Source organism: Oncorhynchus mykiss, chromosome 26 (assembly GCF_057628025.1).
Source record: "Oncorhynchus mykiss isolate SJ-2025 chromosome 26, ASM5762802v1, whole genome shotgun sequence".
Lineage (NCBI taxonomy): Eukaryota > Metazoa > Chordata > Actinopteri > Salmoniformes > Salmonidae > Oncorhynchus > Oncorhynchus mykiss.
In genome coordinates, this window is record NC_143047.1 from 52,886,899 (window position 1) to 52,905,911 (window position 19,013).

At 47.6% G+C, this 19,013-nt stretch overlaps 1 protein-coding gene across 4 annotated transcripts in view; it reads left to right on the forward strand.

Annotated features, from left to right (window-relative positions):
- wdr93 (WD repeat domain 93) overlaps window positions 1-19,013 on the forward strand; it is a 68,250-nt gene that overhangs the window by 21,176 nt on the left and 28,061 nt on the right. For 2 of the 4 annotated variants that reach the window (XM_090222074.1, XM_036981711.2), the window contains exons 9-13: window positions 3,294-3,383; window positions 4,149-4,280; window positions 11,387-11,612; window positions 12,993-13,053; window positions 17,914-18,070. In XM_090222074.1, coding sequence (XP_090078200.1) covers window positions 3,294-3,383; window positions 4,149-4,280; window positions 11,387-11,612; window positions 12,993-13,053; window positions 17,914-18,070 — 666 coding nt within the window. Of the gene's footprint in view, window positions 1-3,293; window positions 3,384-4,148; window positions 4,281-11,386; window positions 11,613-11,731; window positions 12,064-12,992; window positions 13,054-17,913; window positions 18,071-19,013 lie in introns of those variants that run through there. The other 2 variants (XM_090222076.1, XM_090222075.1) reach the window with 1 other exon arrangement.

A 19,013-nucleotide genomic window follows, 5' to 3' on the forward strand; every position in this document is an offset into this window, starting at 1 on the left:
CAATGATTTGTGAGAGGACAAACCATCCACAGTGACGAACTGATAACATCTAAACCAGGCAAGAACTTGTCCCTGCAGATCAATTAGGCTTTCCAAAAGAATGTGGTGATCGATGGTGTCAAAAGCAGCACTGAGGTCTAGGAGCATGAGGACAGATGCAGAGCCTTGGTTTGACGGCATTTAAAAGTCAATTTACTCAGTACAGAGTTCAGTGTGTCAAATCGGAGGGCCTGTTGTCCGGACCTCTGGCAGTCTCTATGGGGGTGCCACAGGGTTAAATTCTCGGGCCGACTCTTTTCTCTGTATACATCAATGATGTCGCTCTTGCTGCTGGTGATTCTCTGATCCACCTCTACGCAGACGATACCATTCTGTATACTTCTGTCCCTTCTTTGGACACTATGTTAACTAACCTCCAAATGAGCTTCAATGCCACACAACTCTCCTTCCGTGGCCTCCAACTGCTTTTAAATGCAAGTAAAACAAAATGCATGCTCTTCAACCGATCGGTTCTGACTTAGAATATGTGGATACCTAGGTGTCTGGTTAGACTGTAAACTCTCCTTCCAAAATTAAATCTAGGATCGGCATCCTATTTCGGCTCGGGAGAGACGAAGGTTGAAAGTCATGCGTCCTCCGATACACAACCCAACCAAGCCGCACTGCTTCTTAACACAGCACGCATCCAACCCGGAAGCCAGCCGCACCAATGCGCCGGAGGAAACACAATTGGCCTAGCGTCACCCGGGTTAGGGAGGGCTTGGTCTCATCGCGCACCAGCAACTCCTCCTAAGCCCTCCCTAACCTGGGCGACGCTAGGCCAATTGTGCGTCGCCCCATGGACCTCCCGGTGCACGGTGTTTCCTCCGGCGCATTGGTGCGGCTGGCTTCCGGGTTGGATGCTCCCGGTCGCGGCCGGTTACGACAGAGCCTGGGCACGAACCCAGGGACTCTGATGGCACAGCTGCAGTACAGCGCCCTTAACCACTGCGCCACCCGGGAGGCCCCTTTAAGAGGTTTTAAGAGTCCCTCAGTAGAGTCAGAGAGAGAGGGAAGGGAGAAAGGTATTTATGGGGGGGGTCATAAACCTTACCCACAGGCCAACGTCATGACACTACCCACCACTGCGACCTGTATGCTCTCATTGGCTGGAACTCACTTCATATTTGTCATATTTCATATTTGTCATATTTCATACTGGCTCCGGGTCATCTATAAGTCTCTGCTTGGTAAAGCCCCGCCTTATCTAAGCTCACTGGTCACCATAGCAGCACCCGTCCGTAGCACACGCTCCAGCAGGTATATTTCACTGGTCACCCCCAAAGCCAAATCCTCCTCTGGCCGCCTTTCCTTCCAGTTCTCTGCTGCCAATGACTGGAACGAATTGCAAATATCACTGAAGCTGGAGACTCATATCTCCCTCACTAACGTTAAGCACCAGCTGTCCGATCAGCTCAAAGATCACTGCACCTGTACATAGCCCATCTATAAATAGCCCATCCAACTACCTCAGCCCGGTGGGATTCGAAATGGTAGGGCAGGATGGATATAGGTTTACATATATATATATATATATACAGTTGAAGTCGGAAGTTTACATACACGTTAGCCAAATAACGTTTAAACTCAGTTTTTCACAATTCCTGACATTTAACTCTAGTAAAACTTCCCAGTGTTAGGTCAGTTAGGATCACCACTTTATTTTTAGAATGTGAAATGTCAGAATAATAGTAGAGAGAATGATTTATTTCAGCTTTTATTTCTTTCATCACATTCCCAGTGGGTCAGAAGTTTACATACACTCAATTAGTATTTGACAGCATTGCCTTTAAATTGTTTAACTTGGGTCAAAACTTTCAGGTAGCCTTCCACAAGCTTCCTACAATAAGTTGGGTGAATTTTGGCCCATTCCTCCTGGCAGAGCTGGTGTAACTCAGTCAGGTTTATAGGCATCCTTGGTCGCACACACTTTTTCAGTTCTGACCGACACATTTTCTATATGATTGAGGTCAGTGCTTTGTGATGGCCACTCCAATACCTTGACTTTGTTGTCCTTAAGCCATTTTGCTACAACTTTGGAAGTATGCTTGGGGTCATTGTCCATTTGGAAGAGCCATGCAACCAAGCTTTAACTTTAACTGATGTCTTGAGATGTTGCTTCAATATATCCACATAATTTTCCCTCCTCATGATGTCATCTATTATGTGACGTGCACTATTCCCTCCTGCAGCAAAGCACCCCCACAACATGATGCTGCCATCCCCGTGCTTCACGGTTGGGATGGTGTTCTTCGGCTTGCAAGCCTCTCCCTTTTTCCTCCAAACATACCGATGGTCATTATGGTCAAACAGTTCTATTTTTGTTTCATCAGACCAGAGGACATTTCTCCAAAAAGTACAATCTTTTCGCGCCCAGGCTCTGTCGTAACCGGCCGCGACCGAGAGGTCCGCGGGGCGACGCTCAATTGGCCTAGCGTCCTACAGTCAAAAGTTGACACACCTACTCATTCAAGGTTCACCTTTATTTGTACTACTTTCTACATTGAAAAATAATAGTGAAGACACATTTTACATGTTCCTATCCAATTGTGTTTTTTTGTTTGTTTCTTTGCGTTGTTTGTAATGTATTTTTTAAACTTATTTTGTACATAATGTTGCTGCTACCATCTCTTATGACCAAAAATAACTTCTGGACATCAGAACTGTGATTACTGACCACGAACTGGCAGAATACTTTTCCTTTAACGAGCCTGACGTGAATGACATACTGTTTTCCCGGGAACAGGCCCAGATCCATAATTTGCATGACGAGAAGGCAGAGAAAAATAAAATCGATGACCTACGCATAATAATACAAGAATTAAAGCAGGAAGCAACAGTGACTCGGTCTATAAAAAAGTGGTCAGATGAAGCAGATGCAAAGCTACAGGACTGTTTTGTTATCACAGACTGGAACATGTTCCGGGATTCCTCCGATGGCATTGAGGAGTACACCATATCAGTCATTGGCTTCATCAATAAGTGCATTGATGACGTCGTCCTCACAGTGACAGTACGTACATACCCCAACCAGAAGCCATAGATTACAGGCAACATCCGCACTGAGCTAAAGGCTAGAGCTGCCGCTTTCAAGGAGCGGGACTAACCCTGAAGCTGATAACAATCCCAATATGCCCTCCGACAACCATCAAACAGGCAAAGCGTCATACTATTATACTATTGGTCCTAGGTCCTGGCAGTTCAGAGCAGACTCAGGACAACTGATTCCATGTCGCCTGTCTGTCTCTCTCCAGGAGGAGTGGCTGTAGTTGTGTGTCTGTGGTGGAGCGGCAGACACAATCTGCTGCAGTACTTACTGTGTAAAGCTCCCAAAGACAAACCAGGTAGGTTGGGGGTCATTTAGTCACATGTACTATGCGATAACAGTAGGATCTGTGATGTTAAAAAAGATCCTGAGTTTGTATTCAAGTGTCTGATCTAGGATCAGTTTTATCATTGAGATTATTACAAATATAATTACATGGACAGGGGGAACTGATCCTAGACTCTGAAAGGCTTTATGAATACAGGCCCTTCTACTGTATGTCAGTATATTACCAGAATGTTCTGGGTGTAGTATATGTTCATGACCAGCAGGAGGCCAGCAGTGTTGCATAATAAATGTTTATTAAAAAAAAATGTTTTTACCTTTATTTAACTAGACAAGTCAGTTAATAAGAACACATTCTTATTTACAATGACGGCCTACCAGGGAACAGTGGGTTTATTGCCTTGTTCAGGGGCAGAACAACAGATTTTTACCTTGTCAGCTCGGGGATTCAATCCAGCAACCTTTCAGTTACTGGCCCAACGATCTAACCACTAAGCTACCTGCCGTCCCTCCACTCTAACCGCTAAGCTACCTGCCGCCCCTCCACTCTAACCACTAAGCTACCTGCCGCCCCTCCACTCTAACCGCTAAGCTACCTGCCGCCCCTCCACTCTAACCGCTAAGCTACCTGCCGCCCCTCCACTCTAACCACTAAGCTACCTGCCGCCCCTCCACTCTAACCACTAAGCTACCTGCTGGTTACTGGCCCAACGATCTAACCGCTAAGCTACCTGCCGCCCCAAAAGTAGCTTCTCATCATGTTGTCTCTTTGTTCCAGACCCGGAGCCCAAGCCTGATGCGTTATGGCCTAATGCCCAGGAGATCCTGTGTTCTGCTGTTAGCAGCTGTACTAGACACATAACTCTGGGACTGGTTACTGGACTGGTCACTGTCTGGGACAGACACTTAGGTGAGTTCACTGTGCACACAGTTACCTAAATGTTACACTAAATATCTGTGTGTCCCTTTCTGAAAAGACTGCGCATGCACGATAATGTTGAGATTGATGAAGTGTCCAGTTCTAAATCAGACCTGTGGTAAACCTGTGTACGCGTGAACGAGCATTAAAACTCTGCTTGGAAAACAATAACACCCTCATTTGCTGTGTGCTTTGGAAGTATTGGAATTAGGCCAAGAAATATCAATTCATGGTGAACTTGATCACGTCTTTGGAGGGGTTGGCATGTTTCCTTTTGCACTGACATTTCTTTTGCACTGACATTTGCTGTAGCCTATCTGTCTGTTTCTGAAAGACTAAAATAATTGCACATTGTTGTGGACCTGTAAAAATAGTTTGAATTCAAGAATGTTTTGTCTCGGCCTTCGGCCTGTACATCACGGTGGCGAGGCATATGAACTAACAGGTTATAGAGCAAACAACGAAATTATCACAACACAGGTTGGAATATGGCTTTTATTTCTGTCTTGGCTTCCCCAGTGATTTTACCCAGGCATCGCTACTGGTTCCACCTGATGGCGAAACTGGAGTTGCATCGCATCTGCTTCATGCACAAATTCATGTTGTTTCCATGACCAGAGAAAGGGTAGTGGTGCATGGGTAAAATCACTGGGGAAGCCATATCACAACCTATGTTTTGTGATGAATTTTGTTTGCTCTGTAATCTGTTTGTTCATATGCCACCGTGGTATGTAGGCCTAAGGCGGAGACAATAAGAAGACATAGTGGCTGAATAAAAAGAGAGCTACCTCTGTCCGGTGGAGTCCACAAAGCATATTGCATGTAACAAACAGTTACATGACCTACAGCACGGTCAAGCAAGTTAATGTTACCGCAAGAGACAAAGAAAACAGGAGCTGCCTCCAGCACCTACTGGTAGAGAAACGCCAACGCCAATCCTCCTCTCTTTCATGTTGACGAAACGGTCTATGACTCTGTCATACAGTACACGCTTTTATTTTGTTGTCCAAGGCTACCTGGCTAAAATGCTTGCTCGCTAGCCTAACTTCCTTTCATGGGCAAGTTAGCTAGTTTAATGAAAAGCATGAACTGGTGCACACCCAGAGAAAATGATTTAGTGTAGAGGTGCTGATTAACGGAGAATAACCTGGAAGCTATGAAAACAAAGACAGTTGCACACTCCATATATATATATACAGTGGGGAGAACAAGTATTTGATACACTGCTGATTTTGCAGGTTTATAGGTGATGAATGGAGAACAGGAGGGCTTCTTAAAGAAAAACTAACAGGTCTGTGAGAGCCGGAATTCTTACTGGTTAGTAGGTGATCAAATACTTATGTAATGCAAAAAAATGCAAATTAATTACTTAAAAATCAGACAATGTGATTTTCTGGATTTTTGTTTTAGATTCCGTTTCTCACAGTTGAAGTGTACCTCTGATAAAAATTACAGACCTCTACATGCTTTGTAAGTAGGAAAACCTGCAAAATCGGCAGTGTATCAAATATTTGTTCTCTCCACTGTATATATAAAACCTCCCAGTAACTTTTTGGGTAAAAAACAACCAACGTAGGGCCTCCCGAGTGACGCAGTACACGCTAACACGGTTGCCAGGTGCACAGTGTTTCCTCCGACACATTGGTGCGGCTGGCTTCCGGGTTAAGTTGGCATTGTGTCAAGACGCAGTGCGGCCTGGTTTGGTTGTGTTTCGGAGGATGCACGGCTCTCGACCTTTGCCTCTCCTGAGCCGTACGGGAGTTGCAGCGATGAGACACGACTGTAACTTCCAATTGGGTACCATGAAAAAGGGGTTAAAATAAAATAGATGGGGCCTCCCGGGTGGCCTAGGGGACTGCATCACAGCGCTAGCTGTGCCACCAGAGACTCTGGGTTCAGCCCAGGCTCTGTCGCAGCCGGCCGCGACCGGGAGGTCCGTGGGGACTGCATCGCAGCGCTAGCTGTGCCACCAGAGACTCTGGGTTCGCGCCCAGGCTCTGTCGCAGCCGGCCGCGACCGGGAGGTCCGTGGGGACTGCATCGCAGCGCTAGCTGTGCCACTAGAGACTCTGGGTTCAGCCAAGGCTCTGTCGCAGCCGGCCGCGACCGGGAGGTCCGTGGGGACTGCATCGCAGCGCTAGCTGTGCCACCAGAGACTCTGGGTTCAGCCCAGGCTCTGTCGCAGCCGGCCGCGACCGGGAGGTCCGTGGGGACTGTGTCGCAGCGCTAGCTTGCCACCAGAGACTCTGGGTTCGCGCCCAGGCTCTGTCATAGCCGGCCGCGACCGGGAGGTCCGTGGGGACTGCATCGCAGCGCTAGCTGTGCCACCAGAGACTCTGGGTTCAGCCCAGGCTCTGTCACAGCCGGCCGCGACCGGGAGGTCTAGGGGACTGCATCGCAGCGCTAGTTGTGCCACCAGAGACTCTGGATTCAGCCAAGGCTCTGTCGCAGCCGGCCACGACCGGGAGGTCCGTGGGGACTGCATTGCTGTGCTAGCTGTGCCACCAGAGACTCCGGGTTTGCGCCCAGGCTCTGTCCCAGCCGGCCGCGACCGGGAGGTCCGTGGGGACTGCATCGCAGCGCTAGCTGTGCCACCAGAGAATCTGGGTTCAGCCCAGGCTCTGCCGCAGCCGGCCGCGACCGGGATGTCCGTGGGGACTGCATCGCAGCGCTAGCTGTGCCACTAGAGACTCTGGGTTCAGCCAAGGCTCTGTCGCAGCCGGCCGCGACCGGGAGGTCCGTGGGGACTACATCGCAGCGCTAGCTGTGCCACTAGAGACTCTGGGTTCAGCCAAGGCTCTGTCGCAGCCGGCCGCGACCGGGAGGTCCGTGGGGACTGCATTGCAGCGCTAGCTGTGCCACCAGAGACTCTGGGCTCAGCCCAGGCTCTGTCGCAGCCGGCCGCGACCGGGAGGCTCAGACTGAAATGTCATACTTTTTGACCAGACCGCAACAGATATTTGGCCTACACATAAAGAGACAGAAGGGCGCTGTTTCGCTCGCTTGGATGCTTTCTCCGGTGAGATACATTCAGCCTCATGCGAATTGAAGGAGAATTATGAAACAGAGAGAGAAAAAAGATTATTGTTTTTTTTTCTTGGTAAATTTTTGGGGAAGCTTGGCTTCCCTTGGCTTCCATGAATACACACCACTGGTTGTTAATAATAGTACAAATGCAGGGTTATCGATACACTTTGCTATTCATTCGTTGCAGCTGCAGCAAGAGTGGAAGTAGAGAAGCACATTTTATGTTTTGTAATAAAGTTGAATAAAAACAGTGTTGACAGTGGTGAATAAAAACAGTGTTGACAGTAGTGAATAAAAACAGTGTTGACAGTGGTGAATAAAAACAGTGTTGACAGTGGTGAATAAAAACAGTGTTGACAGTGGTGAATAAAAACAGTGTTGACAGTAGTGAATAAAAACAGTGTTGACAGTAGTGAATAAAAACAGTGTTGACAGTAGTGAATTAAAACAGTGTTGACAGTAGTGAATAAAAACAGTGTTGACAGTAGTGAATAAAAACAGTGTTGACAGTAGTGAATTAAAACAGTGTTGACAGTAGTGAATTAAAACAGTGTTGACAGTAGTGAATTAAAACAGTGTTGACAGTGGTGAATAAAAATAGTGTTGACAGTAGTGAATAAAAACAGTGTTGACAGTAGTGAATTAAAACAGTGTTGACAGTAGTGAATAAAAACAGTGTTGACAGTAGTGAATAAAAACAGTGTTGACAGTAGTGAATTAAAACAGTGTTGACAGTAGTGAATAAAAACAGTGTTGACAGTAGTGAATAAAAACAGTGTTGACAGTAGTGAATTAAAACAGTGTTGACAGTAGTGAATAAAAACAGTGTTGACAGTAGTGAATTAAAACAGTGTTGACAGTGGTGAATAAAAACAGTGTTGACAGTAGTGAATTAAAACAGTGTTGACAGTAGTGAATAAAAACAGTGTTGACAGTAGTGAATAAAAACAGTGTTGACAGTAGTGAATAAAAACAGTGTTGACAGTAGTGAATAAAAACAGTGTTGACAGTAGTGAATTAAAACAGTGTTGACAGTAGTGAATTAAAACAGTGTTGACAGTAGTGAATTAAAACAGTGTTGACAGTAGTGAATAAAAACAGTGTTGACAGTGAGGAATTAAAACAGTGTTGACAGTAGTGAATTAAAACAGTGTTGACAGTGGTGAATAAAAACAGTGTTGACAGTAGTGAATTAAAACAGTGTTGACAGTAGTGAATTAAAACAGTGTTGACAGTGGTGAATAAAAACAGTGTTGACAGTAGTGAATTAAAACAGTGTTGACAGTAGTGAATTAAAACAGTGTTGACAGTGGTGAATAAAAACTTAAACATGAATTCACTCATAAAAACAGGGATCGTGGAAGCTGTAGGCTGGTATCAGACTTTGCTGTGGCCGGGATCGTGGAAGCTGTAGGCTAGTATCAAACCTTGCTGTGGCAGGGATCGTGGAAGCTGTAGGCTGGTATCAGACTTTGCTGTGGCCGGGATCGTGGAAGCTGTAGGCTAGTATCAAACCTTGCTGTGGCAGGGATCGTGGAAGCTGTAGGCTAGTATCAAACCTTGCTGTGGCCGGGATCGTGGAAGCTGTAGGCTGGTATCAGACTTTGCTGTGGCCGGAATCGTGGAAGCTTTAGGCTAGTATCAAACCTTGCTGTGGCAGGGATCGTGGAAGCTGTAGGCTGGTATCAAACCTTGCTGTGGCCGGAATCGTGGAAGCTGTAGGCTGGTATCAAACCTTGCTGTGGCCGGGATCGTGGAAGCTGTAGGCTGGTTTCAAACCTTGCTGTGGCCGGGATCGTGGAAGCTGTAGGCTGGTATCAGACTTTGCTGTGGCCGGAATCGTGGAAGCTGTAGGCTGGTATCAGACTTTGCTGTGGCCGGAATCGTGGAAGCTTTAGGCTAGTATCAAACCTTGCTGTGGCCGGGATCGTGGAAGCTGTAGGCTGGTATCAGACTTTGCTGTGGCCGGAATCGTGGAAGCTTTAGGCTAGTATCAAACCTTGCTGTGGCCGGAATCGTGGAAGCTGTAGGCACGGTGATTTGAGCTATCCGATTGGCCAGCGGCACTCAATTTATCTACAGACCTTCCGGGTAGGCGGAGTTTGTCTTTTCAGACAAATTAAAGGGTTAAAATGGGAACACTGTCTACCCAGAGCGCAGGGCTTCTGAATCAAGTGCACCTACCGCCAACATGGCTTCTGAATCAAGTGCACCTACCGCCAACATGGCTTCTGAATCAAGTGCACCTACCGTCAACAGGGCTTCTGAATCAAGTGCACCTACCGCCAACATGGCTTCTGAATCAAGTGCACCTACCGCCAACAGGGCTTCTGAATCAAGTGCACCTACCGCCAACATGGCTTCTGAATCAAGTGCACCTACCGTCAACAGGGCTTCTGAATCAAGTGCACCTACCGTCAACATGGCTTCTGAATCAAGTGCACCTACCGCCAACATGGCTTCTGAATCAAGTGCACCTACCGTCAACAGGGCTTCTGAATCAAGTGCACCTACCGCCAACATGGCTTCTGAATCAAGTGCACCTACCGTCAACAGGGCTTCTGAATCAAGTGCACCTACCGTCAACAGGGCTTCTGAATCAAGTGCACCTACCGTCAACAGGGCTTCTGAATCAAGTGCACCTACCGTCAACAGGGCTTCTGAATCAAGTGCACCTACCTTCAACAGGGCTTCTGAATCAGGTGTACCTACCGCCAACATGGCTTCTGAATCAAGTGCACCTACCGTCAACAGGGCTTCTGAATCAAGTGCACCTACCGTCAACAGGGCTTCTGAATCAAGTGCACCTACCGTCAACAGGGCTTCTGAATCAAGTGCACCTACCGTCAACAGGGCTTCTGAATCAAGTGCACCTACCGTCAACAGGGCTTCTGAATCAAGTGCACCTACCGACAATATGGCTTCTGAATCAAGTGCACCTACCGCCAACAGGGCTTCTGAATCAAGTGCACCTACCGTCAACAGGGCTTCTGAATCAAGTGCACCTACCGTCAACATGGCTTCTGAATCAAGTGCACCTACCGTCAACATGGCTTCTGAATCAAGTGCACCTACCGTCAACATGGCTTCTGAATCAGGTGCACCTACCGTCAACAGGGCTTCTGAATCAAGTGCACCTACCGTCAACATGGCTTCTGAATCAAGTGCACCTACCGCCAACATGGCTTCTGAATCAGGTGCACCTACCGTCAACAGGGCTTCTGAATCAAGTGCACCTACCGTCAACATGGCTTCTGAATCAAGTGCACCTACCGCCAACATGGCTTCTGAATCAAGTGCACCTACCGTCAACATGGCTTCTGAATCAAGTGCACCTACCGCCAACATGGCTTCTGAATCAAGTGCACCTACCGTCAACAGGGCTTCTGAATCAAGTGCACCTACCGCCAACATGGCTTCTGAATCAAGTGCACCTACCGTCAACATGGCTTCTGAATCAAGTGCACCTACCGCCAACATGGCTTCTGAATCAAGTGCACCTACCGTCAACATGGCTTCTGAATCAAGTGCACCTACCGCCAACATGGCTTCTGAATCAAGTGCACCTATACGAATAAAAACAAAAGGAGTGCAAGTCTTTATCGTTGGCTTTTGTACCGAAATGTTTGGTGGTCGACTAGGAATGCCTTGAAGATCGGCCAGTCGATTGACCGGTTGGTGACCATTGGTCTAAAGTTTGCGTGAGGATAAGCACATTCTCATATTTTATTTTTTATTTAACCGTTATTTAATATCAAGTTCAGTTTTTATGAATGCCAACTTCTGCCTGAACCAGTGCATGTTTTGGGATATATTTTGATGAATACGCAACGTTAATAAATGAGGCCCCTGGTAAAAAGCACACAACCATAATATTTCAAAGTAAATGTTTTCTTATTTCTTTGTTTTGTTTACCTCAGTTATAAGTTTCCATTTCATATGTACAGACCCTGGAGCCTGTTTCTTATCTGTGTAAGGACCTAGCTGCGCTGTATGGATTTATTTCCTAATTGGATTTAGTGAAAATGACTATGTGCAGTAAGTCTCTCATCTCTCTCCTCCATTATGTAGGTCTTCCTCTGTCTGTTGTCTCAGTGGAAGCAGACAGTGTGTTCAGCAGCATAATATTTGTGGATTACTGGCCTAGTACGGCTACTGAGGATGCCCTACTCAGCCAGGGTCCGAACCACAGCAGCACACTGGTCCATCTACTGGTCACCTGTAAGAGTGGAGCATGTCATCTAGTCGACGCAGGAAGAGGACTGGACTCTCATAATGTCACACAACTATCAGAAAGGTTTACAGTATTCTGTTCTACACAAGGTTAACTTGAATAACCCATACCAAGTTACATTACATAAGCATTGATAGAAACGTGATGCACTGCTCTATAACTTCCTGTCTACTATCTTTCAGACCATCAGATCCAGGCTGTTTCCCCTCCCTCTATAACTTCCTGTCTCTCCTGTCAGACCATCAGATCCAGGCTGTTTCCCCTCCCTCTATAACTTCCTGTCTCCTATCTGTCAGACCATCAGATCCAGGCTGTTTCCCCTCCCTCTATAACTTTCTGTCTCTCCTGTCAGACCATCAGATCCAGGCTGTTTCCCCTCCCTCTATAACTTCCTGTCTCTCCTGTCAGACCATCAGATCCAGGCTGTTTCCCCTCCCTCTATAACTTCCTGTCTAATATGTTTCAGACCATCAGATCCAGGCTGTTTCCCCTCCCTCTATAACTTCCTGTCTCCTATCTGTCAGACCATCAGATCCAGGCTGTTTCCCCTCCCTCTATAACTTCCTGTCTCCTATCTGTCAGACCATCAGATCCAGGCTGTTTCCCCTCCCTCTATAACTTCCTGTCTCCTATCTGTCAGACCATCAGATCCAGGCTGTTTCCCCTCCCTCTATAACTTCCTGTCTCCTATCTGTCAGACCATCAGATCCAGACTGTTTCCCCTCCCTCTATAACTTCCTGTCTCTCCTGTCAGACCATCAGATCCAGGCTGTTTCCCCTCCCTCTATAACTTCCTGTCTCCTATCTGTCAGACCATCAGATCCAGGCTGTTTCCCCTCCCTCTATAACTTTCTGTCTCTCCTGTCAGACCATCAGATCCAGGCTGTTTCCCCTCCCTCTATAACTTCCTGTCTCTCCTGTCAGACCATCAGATCCAGGCTGTTTCCCCTCCCTCTATAACTTCCTGTCTAATATGTTTCAGACCATCAGATCCAGGCTGTTTCCCCTCCCTCTATAACTTCCTGTCTCCTATCTGTCAGACCATCAGATCCAGGCTGTTTCCCCTCCCTCTATAACTTCCTGTCTCCTATCTGTCAGACCATCAGATCCAGGCTGTTTCCCCTCCCTCTATAACTTCCTGTCTCCTATCTGTCAGACCATCAGATCCAGGCTGTTTCCCCTCCCTCTATAACTTCCTGTCTCCTATCTGTCAGACCATCAGATCCAGGCTGTTTCCCCTCCCTCTATAACTTCCTGTCTCCTATCTGTCAGACCATCAGATCCATGCTGTTTCCCCTCCCTCTATAACTTCCTGTCTCCTATCTGTCAGACATCAGATCCAGGCTGTTTCCCCTCCCTCTATAACTTCCTGTCTCTCCTGTCAGACCATCAGATCCAGGCTGTTTCCCCTCCCTCTATAACTTCCTGTCTCCTATCTGTCAGACCATCAGATCCAGGCTGTTTCCCCGTGGTGACTGCTGCTGTTCCGTTCCTCCAGCGCCTGGTAAACCATCTTTATTATGTTGACTCTCTCTGGCCACCGGGTCCATCTCTCAGTCTCATTAGATGTTGTGATGCTGGACTAGTGTGTTTCTCTGTTTCACTGTCGTCTGTCCATGACAGACCATCACTACTCCTATCTTCTCTTATCTTATCGTACGACTCCTATCTTAGGAGAATTCAACCTTACAGTGACATGCTTACTTACAAGCCCTTAACCAACAATGCAGTTTTAAGAAAAATACAAGAAAAAAGTATGAAATAAAAGTAACAAATAATTAAAGAGCAGCAGTACAATAACAAAAGTGAGGCTATAAACAGGGTGGGGTGGGGGGGGGGGGGGGTACAGAGTCAATGTGGAGTCTATATACAGGGGGTACCGGTACAGAGTCAATGTGGAGGCTATATACAGGTGGTACCGGTACAGAGTCAATGTGGAGGCTATAAACAGGGTGGTGGGGGGGGGGGGGGGGGGGGGTACAGAGTCAATGTGGAGTCTATATACAGGGTGGTGGGGGGGGGGGGGGTACAGAGTCAATGTGGAGGCTATATACAGGGTGGGGGGGGGGGGGGGTACAGAGTCAATGTGGAGTCTATATACAGGGTGGGGGGGGGTACAGAGTCAATGTGGAGGCTATATACAGGGTGGGGGGGGGGGGGGTACAGAGTCAATGTGGAGTCTATATACAGGGTGAGGGGGGCAGTACAGAGTCAATGTGGAGTCTATATACAGGGGGGGGGGGTACAGAGTCAATGTGGAGTCTATATACAGGGTGGGGGGGGCAGTACAGAGTCAATGTGGAGGCTATAAACAGGGGGGGGGGGGGCAGTACAGAGTCAATGTGGAGTCTATATACAGGGTGAGGGGGGCAGTACAGAGTCAATGTGGAGTCTATATACAGGGGGGGGGGGGTACAGAGTCAATGTGGAGTCTATATACAGGGTGAGGGGGGCAGTACAGAGTCAATGTGGAGTCTATATACAGGGTGAGGGGGGCAGTACAGAGTCAATGTGGAGGCTGTATACAGGGTGGTGGGGGGGGGGGGTACAGAGTCAATGTGGAGGCTATATACAGGGTGGGGGGGGGGGTACAGAGTCAATGTGGAGGCTATATACAGGGTGGGGGGGGGTACAGAGTCAATGTGGAGTCTATATACAGGGTGGGGGGGGTACAGAGTCAATGTGGAGGCTATATACAGGGTGGGGGGGGGGGGGGGGTACAGAGTCAATGTGGAGTCTATATACAGGGTGAGGGGGGCAGTACAGAGTCAATGTGGAGTCTATATACAGGGGGGGGGGGGGGGTACAGAGTCAATGTGGAGTCTATATACAGGGTGGGGGGGGCAGTACAGAGTCAATGTGGAGGCTATAAACAGGGGGGGGGGGGGGGGGGCAGTACAGAGTCAATGTGGAGTCTATATACAGGGTGAGGGGGGCAGTACAGAGTCAATGTGGAGTCTATATACAGGGGGGGGGGGGGGGTACAGAGTCAATGTGGAGTCTATATACAGGGTGAGGGGGGCAGTACAGAGTCAATGTGGAGTCTATATACAGGGTGAGGGGGGCAGTACAGAGTCAATGTGGAGGCTATATACAGGGTGGGGGGGGGGGCAGTACAGAGTCAATGTGGAGTCTATATACAGGGTGAGGGGGGCAGTACAGAGTCAATGTGGAGGCTATATACAGGGGGTACCGGTACAGAGTCAATGTGGAGGCTATATACAGGAGGTACCGGTACAGAGTCAATGTGGAGGCTATATACTGGGGGTACCGGTACAGAGTCAATGTGGAGGCTATATACAGGGTGAGGGGGGCAGTACAGAGTCAATGTGGAGGCTATATACAGGGTGGGGGGGCAGTACAGAGTCAATGTGGAGGCTATATACAGGGGGTACCGGTACAGAGTCAGTGTGGAGGCTATATACAGGGGGTACCGGTACAGAGTCAGTGTGGAGGCTATATACAGGGGGTACCAGTACAGAGTCAATGTGGAGGCTATATACAGGGGTACCAGTACAGAGTCAATGTGGAGGCTATATACAGGAGGTACCGGTACAGAGTCAATGTGGAGGCTATATACTGGGGGTACCGGTACAGAGTCAATGTGGAGGCTATATACAGGGGGTACCGGTACAGAGTCAATGTGGAGGCTATATACAGGGGGTACCGGTACAGAGTCAATGTGGAGGCTATATACTGGGGGTACCGGTACAGAGTCAATGTGGAGACTATATACAGGGGGTACCGGTACAGAGTCAATGTGGAGGCTATATACAGGAGGTACCGGTACAGAGTCAATGTGGAGGCTATATACTGGGGGTACCGGTACAGAGTCAATGTGGAGGCTATATACAGGGTGAGGGGGGCAGTACAGAGTCAATGTGGAGGCTATATACAGGGTGGGGGGGCAGTACAGAGTCAATGTGGAGGCTATATACAGGGGGTACCGGTACAGAGTCAGTGTGGAGGCTATATACAGGGGGTACCGGTACAGAGTCAGTGTGGAGGCTATATACAGGGGGTACCAGTACAGAGTCAATGTGGAGGCTATATACAGGGGGTACCAGTACAGAGTCAATGTGGAGGCTATATACAGGAGGTACCGGTACAGAGTCAATGTGGAGGCTATATACTGGGGGTACCGGTACAGAGTCAATGTGGAGGCTATATACAGGGGGTACCGGTACAGAGTCAATGTGGAGGCTATATACAGGGTGTTACGGTACAGAGTCAATGTGGAGGCTATATACAGGGGTTACCGGTACAGAGTCAATGTGGAGGCTATATACAGGGGGTACCGGTACAGAGTCATTGTGGATGCTATATACAGGGGGTACCGTTACGGAGTCAATGTGGAGGCTATATACAGGGGGTACTGGTACAGAGTCAATGTGGAGGCTATGTACAGGGGGTACTGGTACAGAGTCAATGTGGAGGCTATATACAGGGGGTACCGGTACAGAGTCAGTGTGGAGGCTATATACAGGGGGTACCGGTACAGAGTCAGTGTGGAGGCTATATACAGGGGGTACCGGTACAGAGTCAATGTGGAGACTATATACAGGGGGTACCAGTACAGAGTCAATGTGGAGGCTATATACAGGGGGTACCAGTACAGAGTCAATGTGGAGGCTATATACAGGAGGTACCGGTACAGAGTCAATGTGGAGGCTATATACTGGGGGTACCGGTACAGAGTCAATGTGGAGGCTATATACAGGGGGTACCGGTACAGAGTCAATGTGGAGGCTATATACAGGGGGTACCGGTACAGAGTCAATGTGGAGGCTATATACAGGGTGTTACGGTACAGAGTCAATGTGGAGGTTATATACAGGGGTTACCGGTACAGAGTCAATGTGGAGGCTATATACAGGGGGTACCGGTACAGAGTCAATGTGGAGGCTATATACAGGGGGTACTGGTACAGAGTCAATGTGGAGGCTATATACAGGGGGTACCAGTACAGAGTCAATGTGGAGACTACAGTGGGGAGAACAAGTATTTGATACACTGCCGATTTTGCAGGTTTTCCTACTTACAAAGCATGTAGAGGTCTGTAATTTTCATCAGAGGTACATTTCATCTGTCAGAGACGGAATCTAAAACAAAAATCCAGAAAATCACATTGTATGATTTTTAAGTAATTAATTTGCATTTCAACAGCAGAATGATTTATGATAATTTTGTTATCCAGAGTTTGAAGTGGGCTTAATGGGTACGTGTCCTAATAGGTCAACTTATTCTGCATCTCCTGATATGGAACTGGAACTCCCTGTTAGTGGTCCACAATGTGGATACAAAACATCTGAGGTTTGGATCATTATGGAGTGACACTTAAATACATTCTCTAACTCTCCTATTTTATCTGACATGATCTGACTCTGCTGTTGTTTCTGATGGTCCCTGGGAAACAGGCTCTGATCATGTTTCTGATGGTCCCTGGTTAACAGGCTCTGATCATGTTTCTGATGGTCCCTGGTTAACAGGCTCTGATCATGTTTCTGATGGTCCCTGGTTAACAGGCTCTGATCATGTTTCCTGATGGTCCCTGGTTAACAGGCTCTGATCATGTTTCCTGATGGTCCCTGGTTAACAGGCTCTGATCATGTTTCCTGATGGTCCCTGGTTAACAGGCTCTGATCATGTTTCCTGATGGTCCCGGGTTAACAGGCTCTGATCATGTTTCTGATGGTCCCTGGTTAACAGGCTCTGATCATGTTTCTGATGGTCCCTGGTTAACAGGCTCTGATCATGTTTCTGATGGTCCCTGGTTAACAGGCTCTGATCATGTTTCTGATGGTCCCTGGTTAACAGGCTCTGATCATGTTTCTGATGGTCCCTGGTTAACAGGCTCTGATCATGTTACCTGATGGTCCCTGGTTAACAGGCTCTGATCATGTTTCCTGATGGTCCCTGGTTAACAGGCTCTGATCATGTTTCTGATGGTCCCTGGTTAACAGGCTCTGATCATGTTTCTGATGGTCCCTGGTTAACAGGCTCTGATCATGTTTCCTGATGGTCCCTGGTTAACAGGCTCTGATCATGTTTCTGATGGTCCCTGGTTAACAGGCTCTGATCATGTTTCTGATGGTCCCTGGTTAACAGGCTCTGATCATGTTTCTGATGGTCCCTGGTTAACAGGCTCTGATCATGTTTCCTGATGGTCCCTGGTTAACAGGCTCTGATCATGTTTCCTGATGGTCCCTGGTTAACAGGCTCTGATCATGTTTCCTGATGGTCCCTGGTTAACAGGCTCTGATCATGTTTCTGATGGTCCCTGGTTAACAGGCTCTGATCATGTTTCTGATGGTCCCTGGTTAACAGGCTCTGATCATGTTTCCTGATGGTCCCTGGTTAACAGGCTCTGATCATGCAGAGGAATGGGAAGATCCTCCTCCAAGACATGGTAGACAGGAGAGTAGTGTGCTGCTTCTCCCTCCCAGACACTCATCTCCTGGCCAATCCCTGGAATCCTGTGTTTCTACTGGACCCCACGCAGCAGTCTCTGCTCATACCAGGTACTGGAACGTCTTGCAAGACAAAAAAGATAAACATTTTATTTCATACTCTGCTTAGATTTATATGACATGGACCAATTATACTAAACCAACGTTTGTGTTTGCTTGGTTCTGAAGCCTCTGTTCATAAGAGGTACTGGAACATTGGGCAATAGTGTATCTTGAAAGGCATATTTTATACATATTTTAATCTAGATTATTTCTGGATTTAGTTTAGTGCTGAGTTGATGATGACAATGTTTAAGACAACAGGATTCTAATATCCCAGAACTCTTTGCAACAATATGATCAGTTATGTTAGTAATGTTGCTGGTAGATAGTAATGTTGCTAGTAGATAGTAATGTTGCTAGTAGATAGTAATGTTGCTGGCAGTTAGTAATGTTGCTGGTAGTTAGTAATGTTGCTGGTAGTTAGTAATGTTGCTGGTAGATAGTAATGTTGCTGGTAGTGTAAGGGCGTTCGTCTGTAGGAGGAGGAGAAGCGGACCAAAGCGCAGCGTGGTGGTTATTCATATTTTAATAAATGACTACACATGAACAAACTAACGAAAACAAGAAATGTGAGAACGCAAAACAGTCCTATCCTGTGACGACAAACACAGTGACAGGAACAATCACCCACAAACACACAGTGAAACCCAGGCTACCTAAGTATGATTCTCAATCAGAGACAACTAATGACACCTGCCTCTGATTGAGAACCATACTAGGCCGAAAACATAGAAATGCCCCAAAACATAGAAAAACAAACATAGACTGCCCACCCAACTCACGCCCTGACCATACTAAATAAATACAAAACAACAGAAATAGAGGTCAGAACGTGACAGTACCCCCCCCCAAAGGTGCGGACTCCGGCCGCAAAACCTTGACCTATAGGGGAGGGTCTGGGTGGGCGTCTGTCCGCGGTGGCGGCTCTGGCGCGGGACGCGGACCCCACTTC